Below are 17,969 nucleotides of genomic sequence, written 5' to 3' on the forward strand. Positions count from 1 at the left end.
CCAGTGCTGCATTTCACATCCCTCGTCCCTGTCCCCAGTGCTGCTCTCTGAGCTGCACTGTGCTGACAGCAGTGCTAGACGGGAGCTCCCCTCCTTTCCCTGTCCCCTCCACCTCACACGAGCCCAGGGAATACCGAAGCAGCTGGTGGCCCTTTTCCTGCTTCCCTCTTCCCCCCGTGCAAGGCCTAAGGTCAGCATTTGGCACCAGCACCGGCCCACAGACCCGCAGCGTTCTGAGCGCACCTCTCCTGGGCGGTACCCGTGGGAATGTCTAACAGCGATCACGGCATAAACCAGGGCTTTGTACAATGATTTCAGTAACTCCTGACAATTCCCTGTAACCCTGCGGCTGTCCCAGGGCAGGAGGTCACAGCTGCTGTTGCTGTTGAAGGCTGACTGCTTGTGAAAGCCTCATACACCTGAGCTGCAAAGGCTTTGAGTGCCTTTCAGTTGTTGACAAAAACAGAACAGTATATACAAACCAACCATAAATACCCTCTCTACAACACTCCTTAAAAGTATATCTAGATCTCAGTCTGTAAATTAGTGCCTAATTTAACGCTGCCTTTTAAAGCAGAGGTAACTATGTCATTGCTGCCTGAAAGGGGGGATGGAGCCAGAGCAACTTCAAAGCTCCTGCGGAGGTGAGCGTGGGGGGCAGCCCTGGGGCAGGGCAGAGGGGCGGAGGGAGGCTCACTTTGAGCCAACCAACTGAAACCAGCTGGAACAGCTCTTGCATCCACAGTCTGCCTGGTACTTCTAGGTCCATGTCTTCATTACCATGCCTTAAGGAAACCGAGATAGGGTGGATCTGCTGCTGCTGCAAGTGCTGGAAAAAGATCAAGGTCAAAGCAGACCTTGCAGGTGCATCTCCTTGTCATGGCAGTGCCTATATTAACCGCTCTTCAGGTGGCACCTTTAGGACACTGTCCATCTCCAGCCGAGCTCCTGCCACTTCTTGCTGACTCGGGCTGTAGGTTCCTTCTGATTGGCGCCTCTTCCTTGCAGTGAGAATCATGAATATGAGACCGATACTGAGCAGCAGTAAAGAGCCACAGGCTACAGGGACAGCTACTTCAATGAGTGGGGAGGGGAAGAGAGCACCTGGAGCCCCTTTCTGTAAAAGAAATTAATGGAGAAACAATGAAACTCCAGTGGTTACAATAACTTCAGTCGAAGAAGCCAAAATGGTCAGATTAGAGAGAAAAATTTCTTTTAAAAAGCAAAGAAAGAAAAAGCAGAAGATCTGTACGTGAATGGAAGAGGACAAGCAAGGAACAAGTACAGGGCTTGAGGGCACCTGCACAGAGAAGGGTCATGGTCATTCTTTAATCTCTCAGCAAAACACTTTGAAACTTTTTTTTTTAAAAAATGGACTATTTTTAATACAAAGGCAGTCACACGTTCTGAATTTTTCTTTCTAATTCAAAACTAGTGACACTCATCAATGACGCTGTAACTGGCAGCTTTGGTGAAGCTGATCTCAACAGGGCAGAGCTGTAAACAGAGATTTACTGATGGAACAGTTAATACCATTACAATAATTCATGCAGGCACATGGACGGAATTACCATGAGGAAGAAAAGAGAGGATTTACTGAGCCGGCAGCTAACCAGTGTGGCAACAGCAAAACTAAATGCAGACAAGTTATGGGACCAACCCTGGAGCTGTAAAATCACCACAAAGCAAGCTGTCCCCTGCACCACCTGCTAACGGAGATACTGCCCAGCCGCTCGCTACGGTGAGAACAGCAGCGGTGAAGAGTCTGAGCAACACTTCAGACAGGGTCAGGTGAGGTGAAACTGTCCAAATATCACCACAGGCTCCATATTCTCCTCTCTGCTTATGGTTTCTCACAGCCCCTTAAGGTTGAAATGCCAGTACACTCAGCATCCACGGGGGGAATCTTTCAAGGGGCCTCCTTACCAGTCTCAGACTAAAATACGTAGGTGTCCCCAGGAAAGATCTCACCAATGGTGCAAAAAAAATTATAAAGTTAATGCAGAGTAATGTGAATTTTCAGTAACCGCAGAAAACTTCCCCAAGCAGAGGAATGATGCTAAAAAAAGTTAACTGATGCCTCTGATGGCAAGGTAGAGAATTTATTTAGCTATTAAACTATCCATCGCAACAAGAGTACGTGCTGCCCTGTGTTTCAGGGCTTCCTTGAGGATCTTAGGACGCGTAGTGGGGAGGTGCAGTAAGTTCCAGGCTGAAGAGTTAACAAATCTCAAAGCCAGAGGAAAGACTAGGATACAAAACCAAGAACTGACATACCTTGGAGGGACTCTATGAAATCCTAGGGCAAAAGACTTTAAATAATTTAAATAGTGAATGGTGAGTACTGGATGCACTGAATTAACACCTCAAAACTTTTACATTACAAAGGCACATACTTTAATGTCTACATTACATAAAAATGCTACGGAACAGACTGGGAGACAACTTGCAGCAGGAAGGGGAGGATGTTAGAAAGGTCAGTATGTGGATGGGAGATGGAGACAACAGAAGGCCCAAGTACTGAGGAGAGAAATGTAGCTGAATGAGAACTCTTTAGATTCTGGTGGAGTTAAGGATGCTATGGAACAGAACAACAATGGATTTTAAAATAGGTGGGATTCTTGTCATTAAAGAAAGCCTAAAAATAAGAAATATTTCTTATTGCTCACAAGAGTATCTGCCATCTTACAGATAAAACCGAAAGAATTCAAGCTTGCTTGTTCACAGCTTTTGGCTGCCACACAGTCTGTGCTAACGTCCCAAAGCAAGACAGCACAGGAGGAATATTCCCGGAGTGCCTGGAAGTCCTTCTGCCATTTTCAAATGACTGAAGTTCAAGTTGATTCCCTGAGCCTGCCAAAACTTGAGCGATGTGCTAGGGGTTAGTTCTAGTTTTGCACAGCACGCAGGTTAGTCCCACAGCACCAACACTACAGGAGTTTTTAGGGACACAGCCAACAGCCATGCCCTGTCCTCCTCCAGGCCCCCGCCACAGGCACTGGCCTTTTGAGAGGGAAAAGAAAGACAGTTCTGCAAAAAGTGATGAGGATGATGAAAATGAGAACAAGGAAGTGACAAGAAGTGTCCTGGGACAGAGGAGAAAGATGCCTGAAGGAGTCTGTGCATGCAAACTGGAAACGTCAGGGGTGACCTCGTGGCACGTGCATTACAGCACCCTTAGTAACAGCAACAGCAGCAAACCCCGCCGTGGCGCACAGCCTTTGCCATGCAGGATGGGTTAGTACATTCCCAGGTTACCAGACAAGCTACCTGCCCATGCAACAGCTTCACAGGGAAAAAGCAAGTGTATGATTTAACAGCTTCCACCCAGGAAGGTGTTCAGCCTCAAACAGCGATGCTTTGCTTACGCAGGAAAGGAAAAGCATCGCTTATCTTATCCAAGATAAAATGCCAGCTGAAATTCCAGTCTCTAGGGAAACTCTGGGGGAGATATAAGTAGTATCTCCTCTCTACAGGTCCAACTGCAGTACTTTGATTACTGTCCAAGGAGTTGTAAAAATCTAAGGAAAGGTGCAGAGACAGCCCTGAAAACCATGTGGGAGCCCATGCAGATATTGAAAAGTATTTGCTGCGGTTGCTTAGATGCTGGAGACTAACATGTACCAGCACTGCAAAGAAAACATCATTTCCCACTTCAGGTTTCTTTGGTACCAGCTGATTCCCTCTGTTACGGTGTGCTTTAGCCAGGGCACATGTGGGAGACTGCAGCACGTGGGCAGCCTCACTGCCTCTCCCTCCCCGGCACCCCAGGGCTCTGCTGAGCCTCCTGCTGCCGCCCCTCCCCACGCACCGGCTGGAAGAACAGAGAGGAGCTTCCCCGAGGCCAGGGCGGTGCTTACGTTAACGTCGCAGCGCTCTCCCGTGTAGCTGGCGCTGCACAAACACTCGTACTTGTTCTCAGAGTCTTGACACGTACCTCCATTCTGGCAAGGGTTGGGATCACACTCGTTCACATTAATTTGACAACTGAAAGGAAAAGTGTATTAGAATTAAATGAAATTTCTCACATATGTTCTTGTGCTGTAGAACACAAGATCATACAGCCTACAAAAGCCTCAATTATTTGAAAAGTTCCTGTTGCATCTTTTTCAGGTGCTTCCTCCAGGGTCCAACAACATGAAAGTTTTACCCATCCTCTTTGTCATTCTGTATGCCAGAAGCCATCCCACTGACCTAAGAATCAGAGCACTGGTGCCTTTCCAGGCATCAGAAAAATAGCACTTACTTCCTTCCAGTGAAACCTGGCTTGCAAGTGCAGTTGGCTCCCCAGCTCGCGCTGATGCACTGGCCACCGTTCAGGCAGGTGAAGTTCTTGCCACATTGCTCAGGTGGGAACGGCCATCTGGGAAAAGCAAGAGACAGCCTTTAATGCACTCAGTTTCTGGGGAAGGTGAACGTGTACTTGGACTCAGTGGAGACTGGGCCGGTGAGGGTCATAAGCACAGTCACTGGTCTTTCTAGGAAGGAGTTTGACACAAGTGGAGAAGGGAATAGTCTCAGGAATCACCCACAGTGTGAGCATTATTTTGAGCATGCACCTTCCAATCCACAGCAGAATTTAGGTGCTTTACCTACCAGATACTTGCAATGAAAAATTTTCCCAAAGTGTCCCAAAGTAAAAGTCCAATTTCTCTGGGGGGCTCCTCTGACCCCTGCATCAAACCAACCACAGCACTTACTCGCAGCGAGGTCCCGAATACTGAGGAGGGCACTTGCAGGAGTAGCCATAAACCCCGTCAACGCAGGTAGCTCCATTGAGGCACTGGTGCCGCACACAGTCATCGACGTTGATGTCACACTTCTTCCCAATGAACCCCCGGAAACATTCACACTGAAAATCTGCCACTGCATCGACACAGTCCCCGTGGACACACGGGCCTGACTGGCAGTCATCGATGTTAGACTCACACAGCAGCCCCCCCCAGCCAGCGCTGCAGGCGCAGCTGAAGGAATTGAACAAGTCCTCGCAGGTGCCGGCATTGAGGCAGGGGCCAGAAGCGCAAACATCAGCCCCAGAGCAGCCCAGCTGGATGGGCCTTCTGCTGGACTGCTGGAACTGTTCTGGCTGCGGGTATGCGAGCTGGCCAGTGAATGGCAGGTAGATCCCCCCTATCTCCACTTGCCCGAGGCAGCCGGTGAAATTCTCAGCTAGAACAATCAGAGCGTTGTTCTTTAGGAAGTCCAGGTTCCCAGCGTCTCCCTGCAGAGTCACATTAACGGCCCCATCCAACCGAACCAGCCACCTGGAAGAAAGCGCAGCTGGCTCCTCCATGGCCACGGAGATGCTGTGCCAGGCACCGTCCGCGACAGACCCCTGACTCAGGAAGCTGACACCTTCGATGCTGTTCCCGCTCCTGATGGCAACCAGCAGGGAGGAGTTCTGAATGGCTATCTCGAGGGAATCCAGTTCTTCCACAGCCCGAAGCAAAACAGCATCTTCATCCCTGGTTCTGAAATCCACGTGGAGGCTGCTCAGAGTTCTGGTCACTGATGCATTGGTGGTAAATTCAATGGTAGCAGAACTATTAAATGTTGCGTTAGCCAGACCTATAAATAAAGGGGAAGAGCATAAGGGATTTGAAAGACAGTTGGTGTCATGTTTGAGACAGACCAATGGCAAACTCCTCGCAGGTTCTTTCCCTTAAGAATCCTGTAAGCTTAGTGTGAGCAGGATTACAGGCCTAGCTGCTGCCATCCTTAAAGCTCTTTCTGTTTACAATTGTACCTCTAATAATAACACCCATCTCCTGTGTAGCAATTTTTACTCATAAGTTTCACAGCACTTCACAAAAATAGAACTATTACCCTTTTACTGCTAGAAAAACTAGAACATAAGTCAGGAAGGTAAAAATGCAAAGCTGCTGAGGTGGCCAGTGGCAGAGCTGGGAACACCCTAACACCCTGAGTTCAGGACACTTTCTAGCCACTAGATAACACTCCCTCCACATCAGGGCATCATTAGCTAACTAGTTTCCCTTCATTCTCCATGGTTCTGTCTGAGGTGAAAGCTGAGACACATTTGCAATACTTAATTGGGTCCTACTTGGTGAAATAACCTGAGACCCTGGAAATGGCTGAACATTACAGAAAGCAGGATGGGGTCCTTGTGCTGCAGTGACAATAAGGTAGGCAGTCACTCCCCAGAAGTGGATGGGTTCCTCCCTCATCAAGTCAAAGTAACAGAATAAAACCCCTTTGAGTACCATCTTTGCTCTGTCAAACCTGGTGGTAAATCCATAAAGTGCCTGCTGCCTGCAGGAGTGGGTACCTGGGCATCATTCTCAGCTTCCTTTTTGCAGCATGTGTTTATATTTATTGCAACAGTACGACCTAGGAATACTGCTTATAGACAGTGCACATGGAGGATTTTACCCCCACATAAGCGAGGAACAGTACTTACACACATATCCTGCTGGAACATCTATACAGGTGGTAGTTTCAGGACATGGGTCACTTTCACACCAGACTCTCTCGTCACAAAACTTCCCAGTGAAATTTGCGGGACAGCTGCAATGGAAATCATTCCAAGTGACAATACATCTGCCACCATTCTGACATGGCTCAGACTGAAAAACAAAATAGCAGAATTTAGGAGCAGTGTAATTCATCTTTGGATCTAAGAGAATTTGGTAGAAGGAAACGTGACAACAAATATTAGCGTGAGAGAAGGGTAATTAAAATAGTGACTCAGCAGCAGCGAAGGAAGCACAAGGGTCTCTGTACAAGACATTCCTGAGACCCTGCCTCTCCCTGCGTGCACTCTGATCAACAGAGACTCCCTAGGCAGAGCTCCATCCATTTGGAAAAGAACAAAGCACAAAAGCAAAGGAAAGAAATAGATGAAAGAAACTGCAATGCTCCTGAGCCAGACTGCCCAAGTTCTCCAAACTACAGAAACCACAGGGAAGCTAGAGAAAACTTGATGTTTAAATTGTATGTAGTATATTGAATGATGTAAGAGCATATGGGACCATGTGTCCTTCAATACTTAAAAAAAACCTTCTCATCTTCCTGATATCAGCAACAGTCAAACTTTTCTGTAATCCCAGAACTCTAATAAACAACGGCACACATGTAGAGACACACGAGAGGCATCCTACCTTGCAGGTGTTGTCAGAGAGGCAACCGTTCACAAGATTACCATGTTGAGTCCTGTTGAGTTCCTGTGGCAGACTGTAGTTCTCAACCTGAAAAAACTGTATTTGGTGGCTGTTCAGTTGGATGTCTTGCAAACAGCCTTTAAAATAGCCTCCCCACGTAGCAGCACTGTCTGGGTTAGGATGTCCACCAATATACACTTCATAACCAGCCAAAAGCGGTCTTGCTACGAGCTGTCCTAGCTCCAGGTATGTGTCTGACTGGTGAGCACCAACAATTCCTCCTTGGAAAGACAGAGCTACCAAATGTCTTCTCCCATCAACTAAATTTTCTGGGAACGTCACTGTATCTGTAGATACCATCTCTATCTTCAGCTTGCCATTCTCCAAGTACAGAGTGAGGCAGGGGTCGGTTTCATTGCTGATTTGCAATAGCAAACCATTAGGTTTCCGACTACGAATGAAAAAGGAGATGTTGAAGTTTGCACCAAGGCTCTCAGAAAGGGTGAAAGAGGCAAAGCTGGTGGAATTCTCTAGGCCAAATGTTGCTGCTGGGTACTCTGGAAGAGAAAAGAAATGCACATCAGCTCAGTGCAAAGGGGAATGCAGCAGGCACAGGGATGTTCTAAGCTGCAACTCCTAACGAATGGGGCAAGACCTTTCTTCCCAACATGTTCAACATGCATCAGGGTAATTATGCTTTCTCCCCACACAGGTCTGTGAAGTTAAGAAGTAGGTGAAGGTGTCCTTGCTTTCTCTGGAGGGCATGAATTCAAGCACCCAAGTAGGAGAAGAGGGAAAAACAAGTCTAGCAGAGTCCTTGCCACCCAGCAGATTTACTCAAGGACTTTTAAGCTACAAATTTGCTTTTAAAAATTCTAAATTTGGTAACAGCAGAAAAACCTTGTACTTGCTAAGTTTAGGGCTGAGGAGTGAAACAAAAAACTGGAACAATATTAATATAAGCGTTGCAGGAACACAACAGTGCACTTACCGTATGAGCAAGCCGGGCCTCCGTAAGGCCGAGCACAGTCGCACCTGAAGGTTGTCCAAAGGTCCACACACAGCCCGCCATGAAAGCAGGGCTGGGAGAGGCACCACTCTGTCCGGTCACAGCCCTGCTTCACTGGGGAGGACTCGCTCACAGGCAGATCCACCGGGAGCACAGTTTCAGCATCTACCTGAAAGTCTTCCAGGCAGCCGACAAAGCCTCGCTGGCTCTGTGTGTTGTTGGCCAGTGGATCCTCAGCACCTCCAACATAGACGTTCAGGAAGGCATGTGGGATCAAAGCAGTGCCACGTGGGACAGGAGAGCTCTGCAGGCAGACACCTGCGTCACAAGAGTCATGCCAGAGCTTTAGCTGCACAGTGCTGTGCAGAACAACTTCAACTTTATGCCACTGGCCATCATCAACTCTCAGCCCCTCCAGGAGCAGTGGGTACTCCACATCCTCCCTCTTCAGTCCCACATGCAGAATGCCATCAAAGAGCTCCAGGAACAAGTATTCAGCTTCATGGCCTCGGTAAAAAAGGATAGCGCTGGGCAAGGTGGTTCGGAACCGGAGGGACACGCTGGCAAGCTGATCTGCTACGTCCCTCCTGCTCTGATTGTTCACGGGCAGCTCAATGAGGAGATACCCTCTGGAAGCAAAGGAAAACGTTGTTGGTGTTGAGCATGTGGCATCATAGAAACCAGGCTGGCACTGGCACAGGTGGCCGTGGCTCTCAGCTTGGTAGGTTGGGATGCACAAGGCCTCATTTTGGCAGTCGTGCGTCTGGCACCCAGTGAGCTGGACAGAGCAGTTCTTCCCTCCCCATATAATGCCATCCTGGCTAGGGGCACAGTGGCAGGTATAGTCAGCAATGCCATCCTCACAGACAGCTCCATTCTTGCAGGGACCCTCCTCACACTCATTGATGTTAACAGCACATTCCACACCTGCGAAAGAGATTCAGAAATGGGATCTCACTGCAGGGGACTGGGACTCCCTTCCCAGGAGCAAGTCAGGCACAGACCGCCCTTCCCAGCACTGCTGCTCTCTAAGCCATTCTCTTCAGGAAACCACCAAAAGACCAAGAGCTGCCAGCAAGAAGCCCCACGCTCACTACAGAGTGGCCTGCCACTGACATAAGAGCAAGAAATAACATAACTCTGTGCCGTCCTCCCAGATGCTGCAAAGAAGGTGCTATTTATAGAGCTTCGGCCAGTCAGCCCACATCATCCAGCAGACCACTGTCCTCTCCCAGACACTCTCAAACACCACAGGTAATCAACACGCAGAGGATATTAAAGGGACAAAACAGCACAGACAAGGATTTTATGCTTCTTTCATAATAGATTTGGTACATTGAAACTCAAATTAAGTCTATAGATCTGACTGGAGCATGTTCCAGACACCACTGTTGCAGACAGCATTAAAATGGGAAGTTATTGAAAAGCCTCAGTTAAGAAAATTTGAATTCCCAGCTGACCCTCCAGTTGTAAAACACTCACAGAACTCAATTCATTACCAACCAACAAACAAAACCTGCTCCACAGGCATTTTGCCACACTTGCACTAAGCTGATTTCAGTTCTGTCCAGTCCAGCAGAAGTGAACTGGGTAAGAAGTACTGCACTGCTGTTCGTCTGGCTCCTCGAGGCACATGTATCCCAACAGGGCTCAAGTAAATTACAAGACATTACACTCAAATTAGCTTAATGAAAATCTGCTGTCATTTTCCTGAGCATCTCCAGACTGACAGAAGAGCCCTTCTGAACCAGTTCACTTTAGCTAACCCATAACATTGGTTTTCCCTAATCTTCAGAGACAGTCACACAGATAACCCAAGCATGGATTATCCCAAGCTAATAGCATTACACGCCGAATCTAGCCAGCAAGCACAACGGGGACAGCAGAAAGAAAAAGAAGGAATTCACACACAAAGGGGGGGAAATCAAAACACAAAAGACATTTGTAAAGAAAAGCCACTAGACAGAATGTGCATGTCAAAGAGATTAGAGAGTTGCCTGAGGGAAAGAGATGAGGGCAGATGGGGCATTAGGAGCACTGGAGCTGGACTTGATGTGTGATTAGAAAAAAAAAAAAAAGAAAAACCAACTTAGCAAAGATCCAGGCTTCTTGCATATATGCATTGATGATTTGTCCCCCCTCGTGCCCCAGCAATGCCTCACAGGCAGTCTTGCACAAACATCTAGTACCCTGCTGTCTAACCCAGTTGCTTTACTCTTGTCAGACCCAGTGGTTAGTCGCTGTTACCAGAGCTATCTCTGCAGAGAGGCGAAGACTCAACACCAGCTCCCAGCTCCAAGATGTCGGGTTGTGTCAGTGTAGGGGCAGAACACGTACGGAGCTCTGAGAAGCACGGAAAGAGAAATGGAAGGCTCTGGTAATTCTGCACTCTCCAGCTATGCTAGAGTTGTTCCGTAGGCAACATGACCTCAGATTCCTCTAGGACACAGCTCTCTATTGATACAAACTAGAAGAGAACTGCTCTGTGTAGCGCCTGTGGAAAAGCACTGAATTTGTCCAGTGACATCTGCCTTGAAGAAGAGCTCAGCTGATGGACAGATTCAGAGTTGCTAATACTCCCTCAGCACAGCCTTTTTTCTCCAGCTATTAAGGCCGGGCTTGCTCAGGACTCAGAACCTGGGGTGTGATCTTACCTGTAAAGGAAGCAGCAAGGATAGAATTAAGACTTCAGCACAAAGCTGTGGTCATACTTGAAGGAAATGTGTTGGATTAAATAGAGTATAATGGACATCTCTGGGCCTGGAGAATCCCAGTCTGGGAGAAGATAGGAAGACTTCAATTGGAATTAAGAAAAATCAGTAGAGCAGTAGAACTATGTGGAGTGGATTCTTCTGAGTTATCAGTGGATTGGAGGGCTCTCAAAATGTAAAAGTCAAGTCTGCAGTCAGATCTAAGGAGAGAGGCTGTTGAATGGCAAGATAGGTTTGGTATAGTTCCAAATCCTTGAGACGCTGCTCATTTCAGATCAGAGCTGTTGCTATTTACCAGGGCAATGAGGAGAAGACAGTATTGGTTTGGATAACAAAAGGAGAGATGCCGTGAATTTTTGCAGTTCTGGGCAGGCTGGGAGGCAGGGTCGAGAGCCCCATTTTCCTGGATCACATTCCTAGCCTGACCTGTCTCCTCCTCGGGCCAGCGTGCTCTCCCATGGAGCAGCAGCAGGAACACCTGCCTAGGCTGTTTCCCAGCCTCCCAGCTGACACCTGAGGGGTGAGCGCTTCACACCAGGTGGCAAATTAGTCCCCACGGTGAGTGCACAACCCCAGGCTGGTGGCTAATTAAACACCAAGTTTTCCCATGGGATGCAGCTGGTTTGATTTCTTAAATTACTTGTTTGAAATGGGTGAAAAGAATAAGCTGACACTTCAGGTCTTTACACACTGCTGTCTAACCTCACAGCTTACAAAAGGCAAAGGAAATGTTCAGCAGCAGACAGAGGGCAGCTCTTCCTAGAGGAACCAAAACCACAAGCATCGTCTTCATCGCGGTCATTGTTTCTGCCAGCAAACAGCCAGCCTTCACAGGACTAAAGCAGGAATGGGGAAGGGCCTCTAAAACAACACCTGATGTATTCTTGCCCTCCTAGAAGACAGTGCAGTGAGAGATTTGAATTTAGAGTAGTTTTTAAAATAACTGAGGAGACTGTGCAAGAGTTCTAAAAACCTGGCTGACAACAGCTTTTTCACGGAAGCCAACGTCACCCTGTGCTGAAGTTACTCAGTGCTACATCACTAACTCCTCATATGCCTTACAGTGACCATACCCTTCATCAGCCAGCTCTCTTGCCCTCTCTCCCCCATTATCACCAATGATTTTTTTTGTCAACTGTGTTTGAACATCTCCGGTTTGTCAAATTCTTCAGTTACACCAAAACAAGGCAGAAGGAGCTTTCTGTTGCATATTGCTTCCTAGATGCTAATTTCAGTGCAGCACAGAGGTCTGTAATTTGGGGTTTTGTCTGCAGGTGACAGAGTGTAAATGAAGAAAGGGATGCCAGCAAAATAAAGGAACTGTTCCCTCAGAAAAAATAAGATTTTTGCCATAGGCCATTACAGTATCCAGAAGTACAGATCATTTCCTGGATATCCATTATTGCAATCTTCTCCAAGACAGGGACAGTTGTGTCTTTGCAAACCCACTGGAAAGTGGATATTAAGAAGTTCAAAACTAATTTGTTTCTCTAAGAGAAGCTCAGGCATCCCTTTTCATGTGTACTGAAAAAAAATTAAAGGGGGGGAATGACTCAATTTGACAAAAACAAGTTACTCTTATGTAGTCTTCTCTGTTCCGTCTAAATGTCTTAGGTCAAATGCTTAGTACTATTTGAATTATCAATAGTAAGAGCAATGTGGCCAATCTGATTGATTACGTCATTAGGAGACTTTAAAATGTTTAATGAGTTTCTTATCCAGTTAAAGACTAACAAACACAAATCCGTGGAACTTGTTATCTGAAGATCAGACAAGTGTTATTTAAAAGGCTGCTATCTGGAAACAAGTATTTCCAAACATTCCAGTTAATTCAGCAGTGTTTAAGCTAGCAATCCCAAGCTAACAACCTGCAGAGGCTGGGTCAGGAACAGACCCTCAGAAGGCGCTGAGCTTTAACAGCCTGCGGTATTTTCAAATACAAATCTATTCACTGGATTCTAAAGTGTCACCGATGTGGTGAGAACGGTCTTGTTTCATAGATGCAAGTGTGATCAAAATCCATACAGCCGTTCCCTGAATGAAGGTAATGATTTACTGACTGCTATTAATAAGCAAAGACTCATTGTATAGAGTGTAAGAATCATATACTTCAACAGATAGGTAACACGTTAAAAGGATAAGCACACATAGAGAGATGTATTCTAATTTAGCTGTCATACACCAAAAAACTTGAAGGACGAGGACTATTCATGGGCCCAATCTTCAAACACCCGAGTTCAGTGGGGCTTCCCGGCCAGCACCGGCTTGCTCTCCCATGTAAGACAGCTGAATTCCTAGCAACCTTTCCCTGGTGCATCCTAATTAGGGTTTGCATTATTATTATCAAAAGAAAAAAGGAGGGGAGGCAGAGGAGGAGGAGAGAGAGAGAATTAGCTGCAACAAAGGGACCCCGACACAATTATATTTGCACAATTACTGCCATTTCCATGGCAACACACTCCTCTGACCTCTCTCCCACCGTGCACTCTCCCACCGTACTCAAGGAGATGATGGGGGAGGAGATGGAGAAGTGCACAGGCCAGCAAAGGGTTTGTCCTCTGAGTCAAAACAAAAACTACTGCTCAATAAAGGAGTTTTAAACCATTAAAGGAAAAAGGAAAAATTGCAAAAACATTTGTACAAATGCAAAACTAACATTTCACAGCACTAACAGGGAGACAGCTGTGTGTTTACAGGTACCCCTGAGTACAAACCAAGGCAGAACTGCAGCAAAGACGCACACGGAGCACGGTGACAGCTCCGCATTCATCTTGCGGCAACAAGGAAATTCCTTGCCCTAAAGTTTCCAAAACAAAACTTTAGGTCTCTTCAAAATAAAAACATTCTTCCTTTCTAGTCAATTCTTGTTCCTTCTCATGCCTCCAGCTACCACTAATCGCACAACCAGCTCCCTGCCCTGGGCAGGCACGCAAACACTCAGGACACACTGCAATTACTGTATAGATCTCATTACCTGCTAGCAGAAAAATTCCCTTCAGGATCACGCCAATCATCAGCACAGATTTCATGGCCGACTCCTTGTGGACATTTGTGACAGTAAAGGGAAAAAAAATGGGGGTGAATGGGGGGGAGGAATGACAAAAAAGGCTGGACTGAACCGGCAGAATGTGTGTAAGCGCTGCCTGATGCCAGTCAGACAAAAAGGGATTGGAGATGAAACTAGCCAATATAGACGAGCCCTGCGCTGTAGGGAGATCTAATCCAGCCTGCTCTAAACCTCCCCAGCTGGCCCCTGTCAGTGCTGACATGAAGAATGTGTACTCGCAGTGTATTCTCACTCAGGGCATTACAGTAATACCCCGCATTATCCACAGCATTAGCTCCAACAGTAAAAAGTCAAGAGACAATCTCTTGCCCTTGCCGCCTCCCAGGTGAATCTGCCCAATTCCATGAATAAGGCCAAAATAAGGGATTTTTCTTTTTATAGGCTAAGCCAAAAAGCTGCATTTCCACCACTTGTGAGCACAAGCATTTCCACTCTGCAGTAGTCACGAGGAAAATTCTCAGGTTGTAACTACCGTGATCTGTTTCTCTGAAGCCAAACCGAATGGAAGGAAATGCCCAGCATTATGCTGACTGTACTGGTTCAAACATGGGACTGCAGAATCAAAACTCTCTCTTTCCTCATCAGCAACCTTATAATATTAGCTGTTGTAATCTCATTTTTTTTCTCTGTGGTTCTGTTGGCTTTTTTTTTTAAATGTGGCTACTTTCATACTGTAAAGTTCCTGGAGGCAGAACTGTACTTTCATGTTGGAAGAAATGCAGAGAAGGTTCTGCTAATTTCTGTGGAGAAATGTTATCTGGGAGCTTTTCCCCAAACTTGGAGTCTCTGTTAGTATCAATGTCAGGTCCAAGCAAACAAAAACTCCCCCATGTCAGAGTCTGGAATCTGCATCAGCAGTATCACTTTAAGATATTAAAAGAAAGCATTCCAGCAGCTCTTGTAGCTATTTTACTTTCTTCACTTCACTCAATCCAAACATGCCAGTCAATTTTACAGATATTTTAATGGGAGGGATATGATGAGTGTTTGTTTGGAGTCAAAACTTCTCAGATAGTCACACTGGGGTCCTATGCACGTGTAAATCTATCCTAGCACAGATTTTAAATTGTTAGCTAGTATGACCCTTCTGTATTGTTCAAAACAAAACAAGTGGGTAGCTTGTGCCCATTCAACTGCCTACCACACCAATAAAGTATAACAACTGTGAAGACTGGAGAACGTTAAATCCCTTTAAAAAGATCCATATTTGGATTTATACACACACACACGTATGTATTTACATACACACACACACGCAGAGTCTCTCTGTATACTGCTGATTGATTGGAAATATACTGTACCATTTAGCATAAGTCAGCACAGATTATGATCCCCTACTAGTCACTACATCTTTTCAAATTCATTACATGAAATATTGCTAATTAGAAACTGCAATTGCTTCTTTTCCCAGGATCAGTTTAAGAATATACACAGGCTAGGGTTCTCTTAGAGAGACAGAATGAGGATGGAGAAATACACAGTTATAACAATTCTTAATAGTACATATCTATGCAAGATAAAATACTTAAGAACTCTTACAAGCCAAAATGGTGGATCACTGAGCATCTGTTTCAAACTACACACAACTGCGGAGTAACTGCTTAGGTTCTTTGCAACTGGAGGATTCTAAAGAAATTAAAAGGATCAGATGATTCTTTTTCTAGAGGTTTTAATTCCCCATTCTTACACACTGGCAATCATGCAAGTTACAAGATTCAGTCATGGGGTTTAAATTCAGAGAACTATTTCGTTCCTAATCACTTGTAAAAATTCTTGGAGGAGGTCAAGACAAAGAACACTAAATAGAGAGTTCTCAGCAGAAAAATGTCACAAAATGGAGAGTGAACTTTGGATAGACATTTCCAAATTTCACACGTTCTTTAATTAGCAACTTCCTCACTGTGTTGGTAAATGAGTCCCAGAAATGTAGGAATTTCTTTCCAAGCTTCAGAGACACCCATCCTAGTCTCAAAAGCAGGGAAAAGGGACCTTGGTCTGCCCAAAGTATACCTGGCAGTTAACACACTGCAAGCAGTGGCCTCCTGGCAAGCAAATCCGTTATCACTGAAATAATAAACATTGCTGATAAGCATTTTATGTGAAAATCAACACACTGAATCTAGTCTAATATCTGACATCTTGAAGTCATCTCTCCTGGTAGACACCTTTAGAAGACAGCCGTGTCGCCATACGTGCACACAGGAGGATTCTTCTATCTCTCTGGGACAATGCTCTGCCCAAGCACTTGCCTGGCCTGATTCCAAAGATGACATTAAGCTGGGCTTCACCTATTTTCGTTAAGTAAGGAAGTCAAATTTAATTCATCAGAGTTGTTCCACCACTGATAATCCTCTCAAAAGTCTTTAACCGTGGTGAGCTGGCATATCTTAGGCTGCCCGTAGTCAGAAAATCTATGCAAAGAGCTAGTTCAAAACAGATCGTTCAGTCACAAGCATCAGAATCTCAGAGGACACTTTGGATCAAAACTCACCTGACACCTAAACGCAGGCAGGATCTAGACTGAAGAGTACGCTCTTGCAGCATTCTGATGAGGTGACAGGAAAGTCAAAAGGTCTGATTAACCACAGAGATATGATCCAGAAGGGAGATGCAATGTGGAATGGAAGGGAAACAGGGGGGTGTCTCATGAAGTGGTCCCTAGCTCCCTTCAGCTATATTTACCAAAACGGATCCTGTTGAACGGGTAACAGTCCTCTAATCTCTTTACTATCTTAACCTTTTAGCTGCCCTTTCTGTGGAGGCTCTAAAACTATCTCTAAAACAAATCTGACATCAGGAAATACCTGCACAAAAAAAAATTAAATCTGTCCAAAGGTGATTAGAAGGAAGAAGCATCTGCCATTTACTTCATGACCCATGACTTTGAAGCCTATTTGATCTGGGCTAGCACCCTCACAGAGTAACCGTTTATAGCTACACAGAAGGTATCCTACTTTAGGGACAATTGACAAAGACATTACAGCTGAACAAAGTAACATGGTCAATAAGCACTCCAATTATATTGAGACATAATCACAATCCCTCTCAAATTTAGCAACCATATCACCCTCTGATTTCTCATGAAAGTAGCAGCATTCCTCAGCCATGTGAAAAACGCTCAGAATTTCACCATGATCACAAGGTGCCACTGCCAAGGGGTGTCTGCAGTTGAAACGATGGTGCTCTTCCCCTCTCATTCGGGCTGACCAGCACCACAGCACTGTGTTTTAGAACACTCCTTTTTAAGGCCAACTTTAGCAGGAGTGGAAATATGAGTGGGAGCACTCAGGCCATTTAAAAGTTTTTAAAGAATGAACGAGCCAAATTCTACTTAAGCGATTACATTCTTGCAGGTTAAAAATCAGTTCCCATTCCAAATGGAGGTACTTGTCTTTTTCATGTCCTGGCCTAAACTATTTCCTAGTACACGCATGATGGACTGAAACCATTCCTATGACTAAGAATTGGTTTGGGTTGTTTTTTTTTTTCCTAAAAGACAGACTTCTCCTAATATGCTTTTTCTCTTGACCACAGTTGACATCATTTCCAAGACCATGCAAGATTCATTCTCCTTCTCACTTCATTTAGTACCCACGCAATCCTTTGATTTGTACTTCTTACATCCTCTCGGGGTACATCCCCTACTAAAGCACAAACTGCCACACTGAACAGACTCTTCAGGACCTATTATGTAGTTCTCTCAGGAATGAGGCACTGCTTTTGCAACGGCATTTCAGAGAGAGCTGGCTCATCTCCCTGCACTGCTGTAGCCCGAGACAGCACTGAGGCAGTTAATTTGCAAAGAAAGAATTTCTCCTGACTCACATTGTTATCCCAACACTCCCCAAATTCCTCAGACTGAAGAAAAAAAATACAGAAAGAACCCCTGCTGCCTCAAGAAAGCATTCTTCATCAGAGTAGCAAGTTCACTTTAATCAGCAGAGGCAGCTTAAACCCAAGTTCATGGCAGATCTAAGCTGCCACAGAAATGTGTTTTGAACAGAAACGTTATGGGAAGCTTCACAAAGTTGTTCTGTGATCCTAATATGAAGTAATAAGCT

General features: G+C 45.7%; 1 protein-coding gene across 1 annotated transcript in view; it reads right to left on the reverse strand.

The window, feature by feature from the left end:
* Positions 1-889: 889 nt before the first annotated feature.
* CRB2 (crumbs cell polarity complex component 2) overlaps positions 890-17,969 on the reverse strand; it is a 33,473-nt gene continuing 16,393 nt past the window's right edge. The window contains exons 7-13 of the mRNA XM_068414068.1: positions 8,113-9,057; positions 7,122-7,678; positions 6,422-6,587; positions 4,701-5,568; positions 4,247-4,363; positions 3,861-3,987; positions 890-1,117 (exon numbers count right to left, since the gene is read on the reverse strand). Of these exons, the coding sequence (XP_068270169.1) occupies positions 890-1,117; positions 3,861-3,987; positions 4,247-4,363; positions 4,701-5,568; positions 6,422-6,587; positions 7,122-7,678; positions 8,113-9,057 (3,008 nt within the window). The remainder of the gene's footprint in view (positions 1,118-3,860; positions 3,988-4,246; positions 4,364-4,700; positions 5,569-6,421; positions 6,588-7,121; positions 7,679-8,112; positions 9,058-17,969) is intronic.

This window comes from Nyctibius grandis, chromosome 16, assembly GCF_013368605.1.
Source record: "Nyctibius grandis isolate bNycGra1 chromosome 16, bNycGra1.pri, whole genome shotgun sequence".
Taxonomy (NCBI): domain Eukaryota; kingdom Metazoa; phylum Chordata; class Aves; order Nyctibiiformes; family Nyctibiidae; genus Nyctibius; species Nyctibius grandis.